Source organism: Gasterosteus aculeatus, chromosome 10 (genome assembly GCF_964276395.1).
Source record: "Gasterosteus aculeatus chromosome 10, fGasAcu3.hap1.1, whole genome shotgun sequence".
NCBI classification, from domain to species: Eukaryota; Metazoa; Chordata; class Actinopteri; order Perciformes; family Gasterosteidae; genus Gasterosteus; species Gasterosteus aculeatus.
This window is the reverse complement of record NC_135697.1, coordinates 497,018-514,291: the sequence shown is the minus strand read 5'-3', so window position 1 is coordinate 514,291 and position 17,274 is coordinate 497,018. Positions and strand designations below refer to the sequence as shown.

Below are 17,274 nucleotides of genomic sequence, written 5' to 3'. Positions count from 1 at the left end.
GGAAGAACGTTTACTTGAGAACGGATCAGATTGAAGAGCTTTTGTGGGAAGAAATGCGTAAATATGAGCACTTGTAGAAGCGGGTTGGATTCACGGAGGGAGATCGCCGCAAACGCCGGTTTGCCGGTCGAGAGGAACAAAGTTGTGGAGGAAAATACGGGACAAATGTGTCCTTGATGAAAAGCAGCAGTGTCGATGCACGTGGCAATAAAGTCTATGATAAATAAATAAACAAGTAAATAAATAGACGTGACTCTCTAGGTCGTCTTCAACAAAACACGTCACTCCGCCTCTTGTTCTGGAGGTGAATCGCTCTGCAACACACGCAGGACTTTACAACCAGGAAGTGAAACGAGTGCGTCGACGCATGCGCAGAAGCATGCGCCAGCCTTAAACAGAGAAAGACTTTGATTTAGAAACTTTATTTTTAGAATTGAAGCAGTGAAAAGAAACCGTGTGATTCGCTCTTATCATGAGCACCTTAATCATTGTAGGAGCCAAACGTTCACATCAAATGTCCGTTTTATTCTGTGCACTGGGTGGCGCTGTTCTCGGGTCCTGTGCGCACCTACATAATTGATTGGGTAACAATTGACATCAGGTGTCGGATAAAAGGGAGAGCGAAAGGGTTTTGACCCGAGAGAGTTGGTTCCATTGGGAACAAACATTATATGTGAGGAATAAAAGTGAGATCAACGACACTCGAACGTGTCGGTGGATTCTGTCTGCAGGCCGAGACGGACGCGGGGCGATTAAGGCTGGAAGAACATACAGAGCGATCCGGCACCACACCGGGCTCCTTTAACAAGCACGGTCATAGAATTAGGAGTGCTTTTAATCTCCATGTAGCTTCAACCCAGCCATCAAGAATACATTTCAATTAAAAGGTGAAACATTGAATAACTTTGTTACCTAATTCCAACCTGCATTTACTGACATGGCCGCGTTACAAAAAGCTTTCCCATCTTCTCCACATAAAGTCTGATGGAGGTGATTCATTTAGCATCAGAAACTCTTCCTGATTTATTCTCCACTGCCATAATCATTGTGGCGTAGAGCGGGCGCGCCGGGAACCATGAGGTTGGCGGTTTGGAACCCGGCCATGTCGAAGTGTCCCTGAGCAAACCATGGGTTAAAATGTGATGAAAGGGTCAGCTAAATGACCTGTAATGAAGAACAGTCCATTAAAATGTTCTCACTGACAGTGGCATAGGGTCATGTCATTGTTTGGAGTCATAGCGTATGTGTTGTACTCCATAAGCACCGACCTGTTGTTGTTTGGGTGGGCTGCGGCGTGATGTGGTGCCCGTCTTCCTGTCTTTGAGCATCGATGGCGCTCGCACAGGACGTCATCGTGATGCCATAACAGGTCTTTGTGATGTCTGAGAAGTCTCTCCTATTAAACGTCTAACTCAGCGATTCCCAAAGTGGGTTTTCTGGGGGAGTGATGAACTAATCCAGACCTGATCGGTCTCATCTTATCCTGAAAACGATCCAGCCAACTCAGTCAGCCGTGGCCGAGGAACGAGGCCCGGTGGTTCCCAGCCTTTTACTTTATTTCCTTAAATGAAGAATCAACACATGGCAAAAGAAAGCAAATCACTGCTGTTGTAGAAGTGTGCAGTACACCTCAGTGGAGCAACTTGTTACTGGTCCCCCTGTTGTGTTTACAAGCTAAACTTATACACAAAAAACACATTAGAGATTTAATGATCACATACAAGAAAAAACCCAAAGTACTGTGAAACCTGCAGAACATGATGGTGGTAACATGGCCGAGCATCCTGGATCTCTGCATGTACATGGACACATGGACACATGGACACATGATGCCGCTGAGCTCCACTTACTTTATTTCCTCAAGTTCATATTTTCTTCTGTACTTCTGGCTACTTTTTGGGAGTAAGTGGACCTACACAGCTACACAAAGTTGCATAGTTCTGCTCAGAATGAATCAACATTTTACTAAATTTAACAAACAATCAATAACTAACGACCATGATGTGATGTTCACAGAGCAGGAATGATGAGAAGCACATTGGGGACGACTAACCGCACACATCCTGCCTGTGAAACAAACAGAATAAGGCGGCCGGGGGACCAAAGACCACCATGGGGGGCTCAATCTGAATAAGCAATAAGCATCTGACTTGTGTTCTCTGCAGAGGGGCAGGAAAGGAAGGCTGCTCCTCTGGACCAAAGGAACACGAAGACGAAACTGAACCACAGAGGAGACAATTTAAATCACTAACGATCAGCTCAACAAAGAGTATTTGGAATTCACCACCACATAATTATTATTAAGATACAGTATCCCACTAGTAGTTAGAGATATCAGAAAGAACAACATTGTTCGTGGGCCCTTTTCCTGATGAAACGCCATAAAGCGTCAACAGAAGGAGACGGAGCAGGTGATCACTACAGCTCATATCACAATTCAAGCCACAATGAAGAATTGAGACGCCGACAGCTCGTCGGCCTGCTGGGGACCCAAACAGCAAACTAATGACAAATGATTCCTTTCTTATTACCATTAATTAGGTTCTACCTCACCAAGCAGCGGACTGGGCCCGTTTGGATCTCCGGCCTAATTGAAGGTGCAGGCTGAGGTTAGTTAGCAGGTAGCAACGCTCACTGTGGACAACGGAAGCAGGCAGCACATTGCATGGTTCTGCAGAGGGCCACATTATCATGGACACCAGTCACGTTAGCTTCATACGAAGACATATTGTCCACACAGTCGAGCCAAATATTCAGATTCCATTGAGTTTGTAAGGTTTGTTACATTCAGAAGTCCACATATTGCACAGCGTGCTCCATCCATCAGCCAGATACATAGTATGTGTAATAAATGACCTGTTTAGAGAGAAGAAGAACCCTCCACCAAACAAAAGGTCTTCACCCAATTAACCTCACACACTTTCAGCTTAGTTCTGCCTACAAGGGAAAAAGGGCGGGACGTCTAACAACCTCCGCCGTTTCTATTGGTCGGTAGAGTTTGATGACGTGACATTTTCAGCACAGCTCCACCAAACGTCCCCCAGAAGGAGGTGGGACCCCTGTGTGGGGGTAAGCCTGCTGTCACATTATTACATGTATTATTTGCAGAACGGTGAAGGAATAGAAAAATGAGAAGTGTTTTTAAAGAAAAGTAAAGTGCGAACCACAAACCCCTCCTCAGGTACAGTACGTGAACAGAGCCAACAAACCCAACAAGTGGAGAGGCTACATGTGTTGGAGACAGCAGATCCGTCCAGAGTCCAGACCTGAGCAATCTGAGTCCACGTACACACACACACACACACACACACACACGCTCAGTCCATCTTCTCCTTGTGAACCAGTTTGGGGGCGTCGACAAAGTCTTGGCCGTTGAAAAGGATGATGGTGGCTGTGATGGCGCTAGCAGCCCCCCAGAACAGCACATAGGCCAGGGTCTCCGTCCACGTGTCCCCTACAAGACAAGTTGCAGTCTTTTATTCTGGTTGTAAAGGCGCCCAGCGCGAGGAAGAGACGTTTCAGCCGTAATACAGCTGAGCAGAGCAGGCGCTGGGAACTCACTGCTGCCGCCCGGCGCCCATAGTGGGCCAAACATAACGGTTTCCATGGTTTTGCCCAGATGCAGATAACACATCCATCTGTGGTAAAGCTTCATCTTATAGACCTGTGAATCCCAGTAGCTCATCCCCTCCCACACCGCCGACCCTTTAAGCTGTAAACTGACGGATGAATGACCATCCAAAACATTCAGTCAGTCTTTCTTAAGATGTCTTCATGTGAATATAAAGAGCAGGTCCCAGGAAACCAAGGGGTGATACAAAGGTGCGAATGGAAGGAGTGCTCGTGGTCCAACAGTAATGAACACGCCGTATTGCTTTGCACTGGTTTACGCAACTCCATTGGTTGATGCCTATTTTCACGCTACGACAGCTCAAACACAATTTCTCCCAAAATGACGTTGCTTTTTCATCATGTTTGTGAGAAAGTTAAAGTTATTAGAAGAACAACAATGAAAATTTACATTGACGTGTGAACTATTACACCAAATAAATGTACGGACTTTAGCATTAGCATTAGCTACAGGTTAGCGAGAGTCCATCCTTTGATAACTTATGACAATATAGAATGTAACATGCACGTGATGTTGGCTTTGAACCGATGTGGTACATCCTAGAACACGTGGAGTAAAAGGGGAACGTCTAGAGCCCATTGAACCACCGCGCTAATGCCACCAATGCTAAGAACTATTCAATCAAGCCCAGGTTAGAGTGGCCTGCAGCTGTAAACACGTTGTTTGTGGAAGAAGATGCTGAAGCCACATGGAACTTACCGGCCATGAGGAGACAGATGATGCACATGGAAAACGCCACCAGCATAATGATGGGCAGCTGCACAGAGAGCAGAATTAAAACGGTTAGACTGAGCGTCTCGTGTCCCGCTGATGAGACAATTCAGATAAACTGACCGTGAAGAACTTCCAGTCCTTCTGCACACGAAGAGGAGTGGGGGCATCAGACCCATCGACGGCGAAGTTACCCAGAAACAGGTCAATGGAATCCTGCAGCCAACAAACCACAGGGACACCTCCATTCTAACTGGTTCGTCTTCCTTTTGGTGCTCATTTCATATTCGGCTTCCATGGAACGTTAAACATGAGGAGGTAGCATCACACCAGTTTCTAACTATTGCTCCACGGTCTGTTCCCCCACCTGCACACTGGAACATCAGGAACCTTGTTGAAAACGTGTTGCCATAGTGAAGGTGTGCCTTCGCCATTTATTCAACAATGTGCTGATATCTGTGTTAGTCCAGTCTACTGAACATCGCTCATAAACCTCCATGATGTCCCGCCACAGACATCCTACCTGTCTGAATCCATCAGAGAAGTTGTTTTTGTAGTAGCGGATGACTGAGTTCCAGCCGTCCATCAGAAGCCCCCACCTGGTCCTCTTCCCCGTCCTGATGGGGATATCGGCTTTGATTAAAGGGGCCCTCCAGGACACACCACCACCACCACGGCCCGCTCGTATGCTACTGTACCTCGTGAAGTCAGTTTTCAGGGCGCCAGTTCCTGCGTACTGTACGGCGCATGCGTTGGCGTTGTCGGCCCATGCTAGTTGGAGCACACAAACAACAGTGAGGGCTCATTCCCACCAACACGTCACATGCTTACAGCACACGGAGGACATCACCATTCCTGTAGATCTTCTCAAACTCGGCTTGCTCTTCAATCCGCTGACCCACATTGAGAACGCCCATCCTCTGTGGGCACACAGGCACACCATGAACGAACGTGTGCTTTACTCAGGAAGTCTGGTAGTGTGAGCGCAGTGAGGTGAACGATATACGAGGATATACATACCGCCATCAGAGTGTACATGTACTCATACTAGTGCTGTGCAAAGATGACAGGAACTGTAATGGATTAATCACATGGTTTTCTGTGCCCGGCCCCTTGCACGGATTAGTATTTTTTGTTCCCATTCCAGTACATTCTTTGCTCTTTGAAAGAGCATTATATTGTCATTATTTTACCAGTGGCATAAAGCCGTCTGAAAATTGCAATATCATTGTTTATCGCAAATGATGTTGGTGCAATAAACGCACAACAAAAATGTTATATTGTGACAGCTCTATGCAGCGATTGTTCAACAGTAAGGTAGTAGTGAGCACAAAAAACTTGGCTAGTGGCTCTTGGGCTGCATCCATTCTGCGTAAGGCATTTAAATTGGTTAATTGGAGTTTGGAAACAGTGATTATTTGGTTTTGGATTTGTCCATGTTGTGCAGGAGCTGAGAACATACATATGTTGGATTGATTGGTCAACGCTTTTACTGTGTGAAATAAACACCAAACAAAAAGATCTCCTGTCATCCGCGTTAAGAAAATGAAATGATTGTGTCTGCAGCTCAATAATGGAGCGGCGCTTCAGTGGTACTTCAGGCGTGTAGTATTTTGGACTCATCGGTACGCAGTTTCTGACACACACAATGCTTCCTATTTACAGTAGTTACACCGAGCTTGTAAAGCTCCCCACCTGTCTCCACCTGTCTCCACCTGTCTCCATTCTCTCGTTAACGTGTGCAGCAGTGTTAAGCTCCTCCCAACGCTCAAACAAGAAGATGCTGCTAATGGCTTAATGGACGTCGTGTCTCTGTAAACCATATTGGGAATATGGATCGTACTACTTAGTCTAGTTTTACTGACATACGAGTAGTACGAGACGGCCGTGTTCCTTATACAGCCTTTCATAGAGGAGTAGCGTGAAGCCACCTGCAGCTGGGACTGAAGGGAGCGCCGGGCCAGCAGGCTCTGGATGACGTTGGTCCTGTCCAGGCAGTCCATGCAGTTACTGCGGAACAGTCCACTCTGTTGGGCCAACGGTTTCCCCTCTGGGCTCACCATGAAGTAACTGCACACAGAAACATCGGAAACGTCCCACACGGTAACCAACAGCAGCTATCAGCCCAAAGCGGACGCCGGTGAAGCTACCTGTATTGCTCTTGTGTCTCAGCGACGTTATCCACTAGGATCTGCAGGCGGTCCCACCTCATGTGGCTGCACTCTTTGTGGAAGTCAAAGGCAACGTAGCTGAGGAAAGGACAGTGTCAAAAGCCTTCGGGAGTAGATATCGTTTTAGTGTGAACTCAAGGTCTCTATGCAGGAGTAACACCAGATGAACCGGCTTCCTCCAGCAGCAGGTCCACCGAGCAGCAGCACAAGAACCGAAGACCACAAAAGAAGGTTCAAGGAGACAATGCAGAGCATCAAAACATCCTCCCCCATTAAGTTCTATGTTCAAACCGCCCAGACCACATCCCTCTGGTCACTCCGCATGGCCAGGAAACAGCACCATTACATTACAATCCATGAAGCTCACTGAGTGAGTGTGAACCAGGAGGCCAGGCTATTAAAGACATGCTGCCGGTGTACACAGACAACCGGGTGTCTCTGAGTAGCCTGAATGAAGTCGTAAGGGACAATGTCCTCTGCGAGCGAGTCAGGGAGGCACTTACTTGAGCATAGCGTGGTCCATGTCAGACACCATCTTGGCAAAGGCCTGCTCTAGTGGCTTCTCTGAGCCCTTCTGGTTCACCTGGAACAAAACCCCATCACACCAACTGGCCTCTGACATTCATTTACAGGGAAAGAATGATTAAGGGTCCTCACCAGATTCAGAATGGTTTGCTTGCCGTAGACCAGAAGCTGAGAGTCAAAGTGCCTCTGGAAACCATCCATCTACACAACGTTTTCAAAAGGTTAGCATGGTCTCCTCCCACTGACGAGCCGCAGAAAGCAACAACGCTTACGTGATTAGTGGTTTTGGTAATGACAGGTTTGGGTTTGTACTTCAGGTTGGGCCTCTGACTCCAGTAAAAGGGGATGGAGCCTCGTGTCTGGGGCGAGAGAGAAGGGAAATCAGCACGTCTCAATGTGAATACAGAGAGAGGGGTAGAAACAAGCCAGGCGGCGAGTACCTGTATGAATGACGCCCTGGCTCCCTCATACAGAACGATCTGCTCCGTCTCCACAAAGTTGGCAGCATGGCCTTCAGAGTCGATGCCTGGAGGCAGCAGCACACGTCAGCAGTGAGGCGGACAACCTTCATATTGCACAAAGAGGGAGGTCTACCTCTCACGTAGTATCTGACGCCGGCCCGGAAGCAGCTCCTCCTGGATATGAGGATCCACTCAAAGATCTTTCCGTTTATACGACATGGCTTCATGACGATGACTGCAGGCGGGTCAAGGAAACGCGTTCTATCTACCGGGAGCCGCAGATCACACGAGACGACATCACAGAGCATCACATATGAGATTCAGCAGAAAGGATACAGCCGTGGACAACTGGAAGAGCAAACCTATGGAGCTGTGGGGAAGCAGTAGCATCATTGTGATGACACGAGGAGAAAAGCATGGAGTGAAGAACAAACAGGCCAAGTCACTGGTGTTACCTCTGGCTGTGCAGACAGCTCTCTCAGAAGGTTCCCGTTCCACACAAACCTCTGATCCGCCTGAGAAGCACAACAATCCCATCAGTCATCAGGCGCATGATCCGCACCAGCTTCTGATCTACCTCCTAAGGGCCATTTAACCGAGCAGCAGAGGGATGCTCCGTCAGCCAGACCCTATCAACGGGGTCTGGGACGAGTTGACTGGTACCGGATAGTTTAGTAACTCATGACAGCTGAATCCACATTTAGTCCTCTGCGTGTAGGATGGGCGCACAAGAAGAGTATCACACATTCCCTGATTAACCCTTAACGTCCCTCTGCAGAGCCAAATGTCTCACCCTCTCCAGCAGACTCATCTCGTGGAAGTCAGGGCTGGTGTTGGCCAGCCGCTGCAGAGTGTGTGTCAGGTCGTAGTCAGTGCAGAAGTAGAAGCCGTCCGTCATCAGTACGTTGTTTATCATGGACAGGAAGGTCTTATTCTCCTGAGTCTGCAGGCGGGAAACAAACACGCCGTTAGGAGAAGCAGGACGATACACTTGAGAGAAGTGCTCACTTGTTTTTATGCTGCTGCTGTGCGTCCGGATGCATCTCTCATCTGCCTGTACAGAGTTCATCTCTGCAGGTTAACAGGCCACTAACTTAATCACCATCAGAGGATATCCACTAACTAGATCAGTTCTACCAGGCATCAGACTTGCAGTAGAAAGTACAAACTAGGCTGTAACAGTCGACACAGGTCTGACCTGGAGGCTGCAGATTAATAATGCACTGAAATACGAGTCCAGACTGTAAAGAATGGCTGAAACATGAGGTCTGACTCAGTACTCAACAATCAAACAGAGCCAATTCAGCAACGATGAGGAAATACTATGAAGACGCAACTTCACAACCTGATTTGGACAACGAGTGGTCACTAATGTGATCATCTAAAAACAGTCAAAGAAGTTAGTCCTGGATAGCATGAACGACACCAGAGCAGATAGATGGAAGCGTTTAGTCTTATTGACCAGATTTTATTGTTGTTGGTATTTCTGTCGACCACTAAAAGTAATCTGCACTATCGTGCTGCTCTGTTCACACCACGTGACACTGGAGCTCCTCCTTCTCCCGTGGAAGAGTTGTGTTTTTGTACTTGGCTTCTACAGGAGTGTGGGCGCACGCCTGACTATTGACTGAATAAAACAGACTACATAGGCGACAACAGCTTCATGCACTGGTTTGATTATTTGCCGTTCCATGTTTACAGCTCAGCTCACTCAGAGCGTTGAATGTCGGTACTGTAGAACCTTCAGGTTCAGTCACTGAATGAAGCCTGACGTGTGTGGGAACTTTGGCATCATAATGAGCCGTCGTGCAGGAACCTGAATGAAGCACTGGAGGACTGTAGAGAAGAACGCACAGAGCGGGCAGCTTGTCCAAATACCGGATCCTATAATCAATTAGGGGGTGCATTCCTCGGGACCAGTCCAAGAGTCAGTGATCAGAAAACTGGGACTAACTACACGGCACTGGTATAAGGACACGTGGGGAAAAGTTAGACGTTGTGCAAATTGCCATGACAGGGAGTTAAAGTTACTTCCTAAATGGATACACCTAGAAAGGACTCATGAGTAAACATGAAAATCCCGTCCAGCGAGCGTCAGAGAGAGAAGGAAGCACAATAGACCCACGGTACAGACATCTGCCACAGTTTGGAACATGATTCTATCCTTTAGAACATAACGATTCAGAAGTGTGCAGCATCATAGCGACATCTCCGAGGCTTATGGCAAACCAACCTGTTCCAAAAGTACGTGCACCACTGCCAACACACACACACACACACACACACACACACACACACACACACACACACACACACACACACACACACACACACACACACACACACACACACACACACACACACACACACACACACACACACACACACACACACTTCAGGCTAACCAGCAGCCAGCTTGATACCTGCTGGCTCGGACACCAACTACAGGCGTTGAGTCTCAGCTGTGCAGAGGATCTGTTCACTTGGCTGCATTTGCTTTCTGGGTCGCGTCTTTAGTATTCGCTTCATCCGGAATCATTGGAGTCTGTGCATTGTCTTTGCATGGAATCGACTCCCCCAAATAATTTGCTTGGCTTTTGGATGTACCATAAGAGCCCTTTGTCACCATTGAAATATATATTGTGCTTCTTTTCTGACATAGTGAAGACATGAAAAGGTTGCTTTTGAAATCCACAGGACTTGAGATCAGGAAAAGGGTGGATCTGTAGCTCCGGGTGCACTGAGACAGAAGCACATGAGAGAATTCTGGCTGACCTGGACCTCTGAGAGATGCAGCAGCGTCTTCTTATAAGAGATCACGTCAAAATCCACAGCCTTCCACACAGCGTGCCCCAGGAAGCTCCCCACGTTCCTCTTCCTGGTGATGACTATCAGGTACATCCCTGGGTGGGGGAGGGGGGCAGTCAGCGGTTTACCAGCATGATGTCCAAGGCGTCCACATCGGCGCGCTACCTACCTGCTACCAGGCGCACGGTTCCCATGATGCCACATATGGGCCTGGTGACCGTTGAGGGGGGGAGGCCTTTCCTACCTGGGAAAGGGAGCAAAATACAACGTCTACTCATCTTCCTCACAAACTGGATACGATGCTGATATTTCTATCTGGATAGTGATGAATATTCATAATCAGGATGACCAGAGATGTCAAGTAACGACGTACAAATACTTCGTTACTGTACTTAAGTAGAAATTTTGGGTATCTATACTTTACTGGAGTATTTATTTTTCAGACGACTTTTTACTTCTACTCCTTACATTTTCACGTAAATATCTGTACTTTCTACTCCTTACGTTTTAAAAACAGCCTCGTTACTTTCGGCTTGTCACAAACACAAAAACCCGTCCAGATAAATGGCGCTATGCGGACAGTGAATGTGGTTGGATGAGAAGTATAAACATTTAGCATCCTGACACCCGGTTGGTTTTCTCCGCGATGCGCAGATCGGAGCGACACCGGGTGGGAAAAGTGGTCGGTGGAAAGTTGGTATTTAGCGACATGGAGGCTCCTCCTCTTCCTCCTCCTCTTCCTCACGCAGATTCCATGTAACGTTAAATGAGTATCTTCTTGACGGTGGGTTTGTCCTAAATGTATTATTGAGAGTCTGGCACAACACAGCGACTTGCACGCAGTGCAGCGTATTAAATAAAGTGATGTGTGTTTTAATGCGGCTTTGGAAATGAACACAAAGGGATTCTGTATTTGCTCTTGAAGCCTGAACATTCTGGTTATTTGTTTTGATAACCGACGGCTGCCAGTTCAGTGTTTCCCATCATTAGAAACAGGCGTGCCCCCCCATGACGTAGTGAACCTGGGGGAGACACTGCAGTCTACCTGATCAATGCGGACAATGTGTGTGTGACTCGTGTCACTGGAAAATGGGTTGTGGTTTTATCTGTTTAAGTCAGATACATTTGTTGTTGTTGTTGTTGTTTCCACCATCCCATCGGCAGGTCACGTGATCTGCAGGCACCTTCTGATCACATTGTGACGGACTGACGTGTTGTGTGAGCGAGGTTACGCATTAAGAGTTTGTCCTTAATGGAATTTCTTACATTACGTTTACTTTTATACTTTAAGTAGTTTTGAATGCAGTACTTTTATACTTTTACTTAAGTAAAAAGCTTGAGTCGATACTTCAACTTCTACAGGAGTTTTTTTAAACCCTAGTATCTGTACCTCTACTTCAGTAATGAATGTGAATACTTTTGACACCTCTGAGAATTACAAACTAGTCATTAATCATTGAAGTGTATCCTTGGTGGTTTCAATGGAGAAAAACTGTTTTTCAAATAAAGCCCTGATGCTGGATATCAAGGTTTTCGGTCTGGTTCATTAGCTAGCACATTGACTGTGATGCTGAACGCATCCCAGCAGCAACAGGAGAACCAGGGGAATGGACCGGACTGGTGCCGTGGGCCCGACGCGGGGAAAAGGCTGCGTCCTTACAGCCAGCGTGAAGTAATAGAACATTAGGTCGTACCCGTTAACACCGTCCGTCATCAGGCATCATGCTGCATTTAATTCCCATCCCAGCCTAAATGTATGTCATACGACTAAACAGAGTTGAAATACATGTACGTGTTAACCGTGGCTCCACAGCGGAGCACGTAGCACCGGACGCTACATGCTGTGACGTATTCTACAGCAGGCAGCCAATGCATGTGGAGACGCAGGAATCCAGCTTGAACGTCACACTTCTACCTGTGAGGGTCATCTCGTTTGAGAGCCTGTCGATGGTCAGCACGGCATCCGCCCCGTCATCGCAGGCCTCGATGAAGAACTTCTCAGGGCTGGTGTGCCTGAGAGAGAAGAGTGTTCATCCGGGATAAAGGGACAGCAGACGGGCATTGTGGACATGCACACATGGAATAAAAGGCTTTCCCTTGGGCCGATATAAACACAGAATGATCATTACTGTGAGGGAGCTGATACCAAACACGTTGTAATGTAAGCCCTTGTTTCCTGACTGGACTTTTAGGCTTGAGTTCCAACACTTAATACTGCCTTGCGTTACAATATGTACCAATATAGCGTGGGTTAAATGCTGCAGTGTGTTGCTGACCACGTCCACCCCGTTATGACCAGTGTACATCTTCCGAATGCAACACGTCACTATATTAGTCCTCAACTGCAGCTTTAAAATGTAGATTATCGCGACAGCCGAGTTTCAAGTCTCGGCAGGAGAAGAATGTAACGTGTAATGTTGTAGTGACACAACGCACAAACACCCCATTGTTGGCCTTCCACACCCCACATGCCTGTGTGACACAGGCCTCGCCCCACTGCACAGCAAGCCGCTTCTGCCAGCAGGTCCAGCAGGTCCTCGGTGCCTTGTCAGTGCCAGACAAGCTAAAGTTCCCCCACATGTCAGCGTCCGGGTCGGTCAGCTGACCGAGGTTAGTCACGTGACGTTACCCCCGAGTGGAGACGTCCAAATAGGCTCATCTTAGCGAAACGACAAACCCACCACGTACAACAAGCATGTGCTGGGACCGAGGCCCTTCGCGGAGCCGAACCGGACCGCTTCCTGCTTTAAGCCCGAGCTGAGCCGCGGTGTCATCGGACCGAGCGACGGCACCGCGCGCATGCGCTCTGCCTCTCGTCTGTCTCCCATCGGACTTGGAAAAGAAACATTTAAAGAACATTTGCTGTATTGTATGTACTTACAAATTATATCTCTCGTAGGCTGTCGCCATCTTCGCTCTGTCCACCTGAGCCCGGTGTGACGACAGCAGCGGTGGGCGTGGCTTTCTGTGTGTGTTGCCAGGTACAGGCTGTAAAACCCACAGAGGACGCAGTGCTCAAACAACCTGGCATCCACCAGGCCTCTCCTCTTCTTCTTCTTCTTCTTCTTCTTCTTCTTCTTCTGTGGTGTTTAATGGCAGCTTGCATCCTATTGGTTGCATTAGCGCCATCTTCCGGTTCCCAACTATCCCCCTTCAGCCCTGTACCAGCCCCCTCTCTTCCCTTGTCTTTCCTTCCTTGTCCATTTCTCCCACTGTGTCTGTCCTTTCCCTGCTGCGTCTAGTAAAGGTGGTGATAGCATGAGCATTGCTCTTGAGTACATTATTTTAAGCAGCAGATCTTGTTGAGTATTGGACATCAGACTAGCAAGGGCAGACATGGATTCACTGCAAACAAGTACTTTGCCTGGTTTGTGTCGTTCAACCCACTCTGAAGCCATAACAATTACATACAATTCAACTGGATACACAGCCAGACAATTTGAAGTGCGTTTGTATATTTCTAAATTGTGACTAGGGACTGCTGCAGCTGGATCTTTAGACATCTGTAAACACCTGCACAGGCTCTGCATACGTTGTATCCAACTGTGCACCCAGTGAACCACAGAACATAAAGAACACTGAAATATATGTGCAATAAACACTGTAATACACTGTGTGGACGTTTACATATATTTATTTGGTTAATATTTCATTATTGTGTTTTTTTTGCACTCCTTTTTTTCTTTTTCTTTTCGTCTATTATTATTATATATTTACCTATCTACTTATTACTGCTGCCGGTATCCTGTGAATTTCCTCATTGTTGGACTTATAAAGGAATGTCTTATCTTATCTTATCTGTATATTCGTAGAACTCAATTACACGATCAGAGTTCTTTTCTCTTACCTTATTTAGTTAATTAGTTAGTTATTTGCCAAATGACCGTAGGGATAAGCACTATAGCGCCTTCTGAGTGAGAAGGGGACGTATGCTCCTGATGTTGTAGAGCGTGTATCTACAGGATCGCGTTGTCAGTGATGTTGGGAGTCAGGGAGAGTTGGCTGTCGATGTCACGCTGAGGTTCCTGATGACCTGCTTGCGTTTCAATCTCTTCTCTCCTCTTTTTCTGCTTCTACTGTATCTCTGCTGCCAAATACTCTTTCTACCAATCTAGAACTGAGTCCTCATTTTCTAACCTCCCAAAACTATTTTCTATCTTCTCCAACCTCCTCGAACCCCCTAGTCCTCCTCCCCCCTCCCCCCTTCTTCTGGGAGATTTTGTCAACTACTTTACCAAGAAAATATCTGACATACGCTCCTCTTTCTCAAACCCACCTCCTACTACTTGCGTCCCACTGACTTCACCTCTATCACCCTCACTTTCCTCTTTCACCCCCCTGTCTCCTAACCAAATTCTTACCCTAGTAACCTCTGCCCGTCCGACCACCTTGACCCCATTCCATCACATATTCCACAATCTATCGCTCCTGACCTTCTCGTCTCATCAACAATGCTCTGTTATCTGGCTGGTTTCTCTGAAGGAGGCAAGAGTCAACCCTCTCCTGAAGAAACCTACCCTCAACCCTTCTGAAGAAAACAACTACAGACCGGTCTCTCTTCTTCCCTTGCGACCTTTAACCAACTCTCCTCCTATCTCCACTGTAACAACCTCCTTGACCCCCACCAGTCAGGCTTCAAGGCCGTTCCAAAGAGACTGCTCTCCTCGCTGTCTCAGAACAACTCCACACTGCTAGAACTCCTCTCTCTCCTCTGTCCTCGTCCTTCTGGACCTCTCTGCTGCATTTGACACAGTCAACCACCAGATCCTTATTTCCTCCATTCAGGAACTTGGTGTCTCAGGCTCTGCTCTCTCCCTTCTCTCGTCCTACCTCGACGGCCGCACCTACCGAGTAACCTGGCGAGGATCTGTAATCTTACTACTGGAGTTCCTCAGGGTTCCGTCCTGGGTCCCCTCCTCTTCTCGTTCTACACCAACTCTTTCGCCGCTGTCATTTGCTTGCATGGCTTCTGCTACCACAGCTATGCCGATGACACCCAACTCTCTCCGTCCCTCACTCGACACCCAGGTGGCGGCACGGATCTCTGCCTGTCTGACTGACATCTCTCAGTGGATCCGCCCACCATCTGAAAATCAACCCCGACAAGACTGAACTACTTCTCTTTCTGGGAAAAGACTCTCCGACCCAGGACCTGACTGTTAATTTTGGCAACTCCGTGTAAATGCCCACTTTTACTGTCAGGAACCTCGGCGTGACACTCGACAGTCAACTCTCCCTGACTCCCAACATCACTGCGACAACGCGATCCTGTAGATACACGCTCTACAACATCAGGAGGATACGTCCTCTTCTCACTCAGAAGGCGGCGCAGGTACTGATTCAGGCTCTTGTCATCTCCCTCCTGGACTACTGCAACTCTCTCCTGCAGGTCTCCTGCTACCACCATTCCACCTCTGCAGCTCATCCAGAATGCAGCAGCTCCACTGGTCTTTAACCTAAGTTCTCCTCCACTCCTCCGCTCTCTTCACTGGTACCGGTGGCTCATCCAGTTCTAAACACTGGTGCTCACGTACCGTGCTGTGAATGGATGGGGTCCAGCTCACATCCAGGACCTGGTCCAACCCGACATCCCGACCCGCACTCTCCGCTCTGCATGTGATAAACTGCTTGTTCCTCCTCACTGAGAGCAAAACACTCGACTAGATCTACACTCTTTTCTGTCCTGCTCCTAAATGGTGGAAGGAGGTCTCTGAAGACACCAGGACCACAGAGAGCCTTCACATCTTCAGACTAAAGACACACCTCTTCACACTCTACCTCCACTAAAACACCAAGAAATTATGGCAGTTAAATTGTACTTCTAATGGTTCTTATCTATAACAAGTTGTAATTTACAACTTGTCTTGGCTTATTTGATGAAATTGGACTTCTTGTTTCTTGTTCTTCTGAGTTTGTGTCCTTATGGTTAAATGCACTTACTGAACTGATACGTTGAATTGATATGTGTGGTTGAATGGATGCCGACTACAATCACTTTTCTTTATATTCAGTTGAGCAGTGCGTGTTTTCATTGATGCTGACTGACAAACATAATTGACCGCTGTGCAATAATTAAGCAATAAAGCCCGAGACTCAACTTTGTTGCCAATAATGTTACAGTTAATCTGTTGGGAAAGCTAACATTGCCCCAAACAGACGCTGTCTTTTTTTTACCTTTATTTTTAAACTAACACATAGCCTCATATTCTAACCCATGACATTATATTACATGTTATTCCTCTTGCACTATGTCGTATTATCTGTCTTGTTGTCCATTGTCTAACTGTCTGCTGCTATGCACCAATTGCCAAGTCAAATTCCTTGTATGTTTGACATATTTTGGTAATAAATGTTTCCTGTTTCTTGACTGCTGATTCCTGAATAACTACATGTGTGTGTGTGTGTTTGTGTGTGTGTGTGTGTGTGTGTGTGTGTGTGTGTGTGTGTGTGTGTGTGTGTGTGTGTGCACGTGTGCCCGAGCGAACGAGATAGAGAGTAGTAGTTGTGATATGTCATCCTGATTGAAAATGTCTTGATTTCCACTGTGAGTGTGTGTGTGTGTGTCTGTGTGTGTGACTGATAGCTGCAGTTCCTTTTTAACACGTTCTTTCCAATTTTATGGCATTGTCCTCACATTGATAAGAAGTTCAATTAGATGGGCATGTTAAGGCTTCAAACGAGACTTTGCTTTACTTTTTATGTATCCTGTCTACCGTAAAAATACATAAAATAAATAAAATTGTGTATTATACGTTGTTCTTGTACTTTCTCTTTTCTTCTCTGTTCAAATGTATCTATTCATTCCTATTCATTCCTATTCATTCCTATTCATTCCTATTCATTCCTATTCTATTCTATTCTATTCTATTCTATTCTATTGTATTCTATTCTATTCAAGACCGTTGTATAATTTACACAACAGGCATTATTGAAGATACCTAAAGCACGTGGGTGCTGTGAAGGACCC

General features: G+C 46.9%; 1 protein-coding gene across 1 annotated transcript; it reads right to left on the bottom strand.

The window, feature by feature from the left end:
* Positions 1-1,538: 1,538 nt before the first annotated feature.
* sacm1la (SAC1 like phosphatidylinositide phosphatase a) lies at positions 1,539-13,391 on the bottom strand. Its single transcript, XM_040188731.2, has 20 exons — positions 13,189-13,391; positions 12,223-12,320; positions 10,477-10,551; positions 10,275-10,402; positions 8,293-8,442; positions 7,955-8,014; positions 7,836-7,869; positions 7,633-7,734; positions 7,479-7,564; positions 7,311-7,397; positions 7,171-7,239; positions 7,017-7,096; positions 6,493-6,591; positions 6,274-6,412; positions 5,193-5,262; positions 5,041-5,113; positions 4,866-4,959; positions 4,466-4,558; positions 4,331-4,388; positions 1,539-3,454 (listed from the first exon to the last, which is right to left on the bottom strand). The coding sequence occupies exons 1-20, from the start codon at positions 13,215-13,217 to the stop codon at positions 3,318-3,320; spliced, it is 1,761 nt and encodes a 586-aa protein (XP_040044665.1). The 5' UTR covers positions 13,218-13,391; the 3' UTR covers positions 1,539-3,317.
* Positions 13,392-17,274: the final 3,883 nt, after the last annotated feature.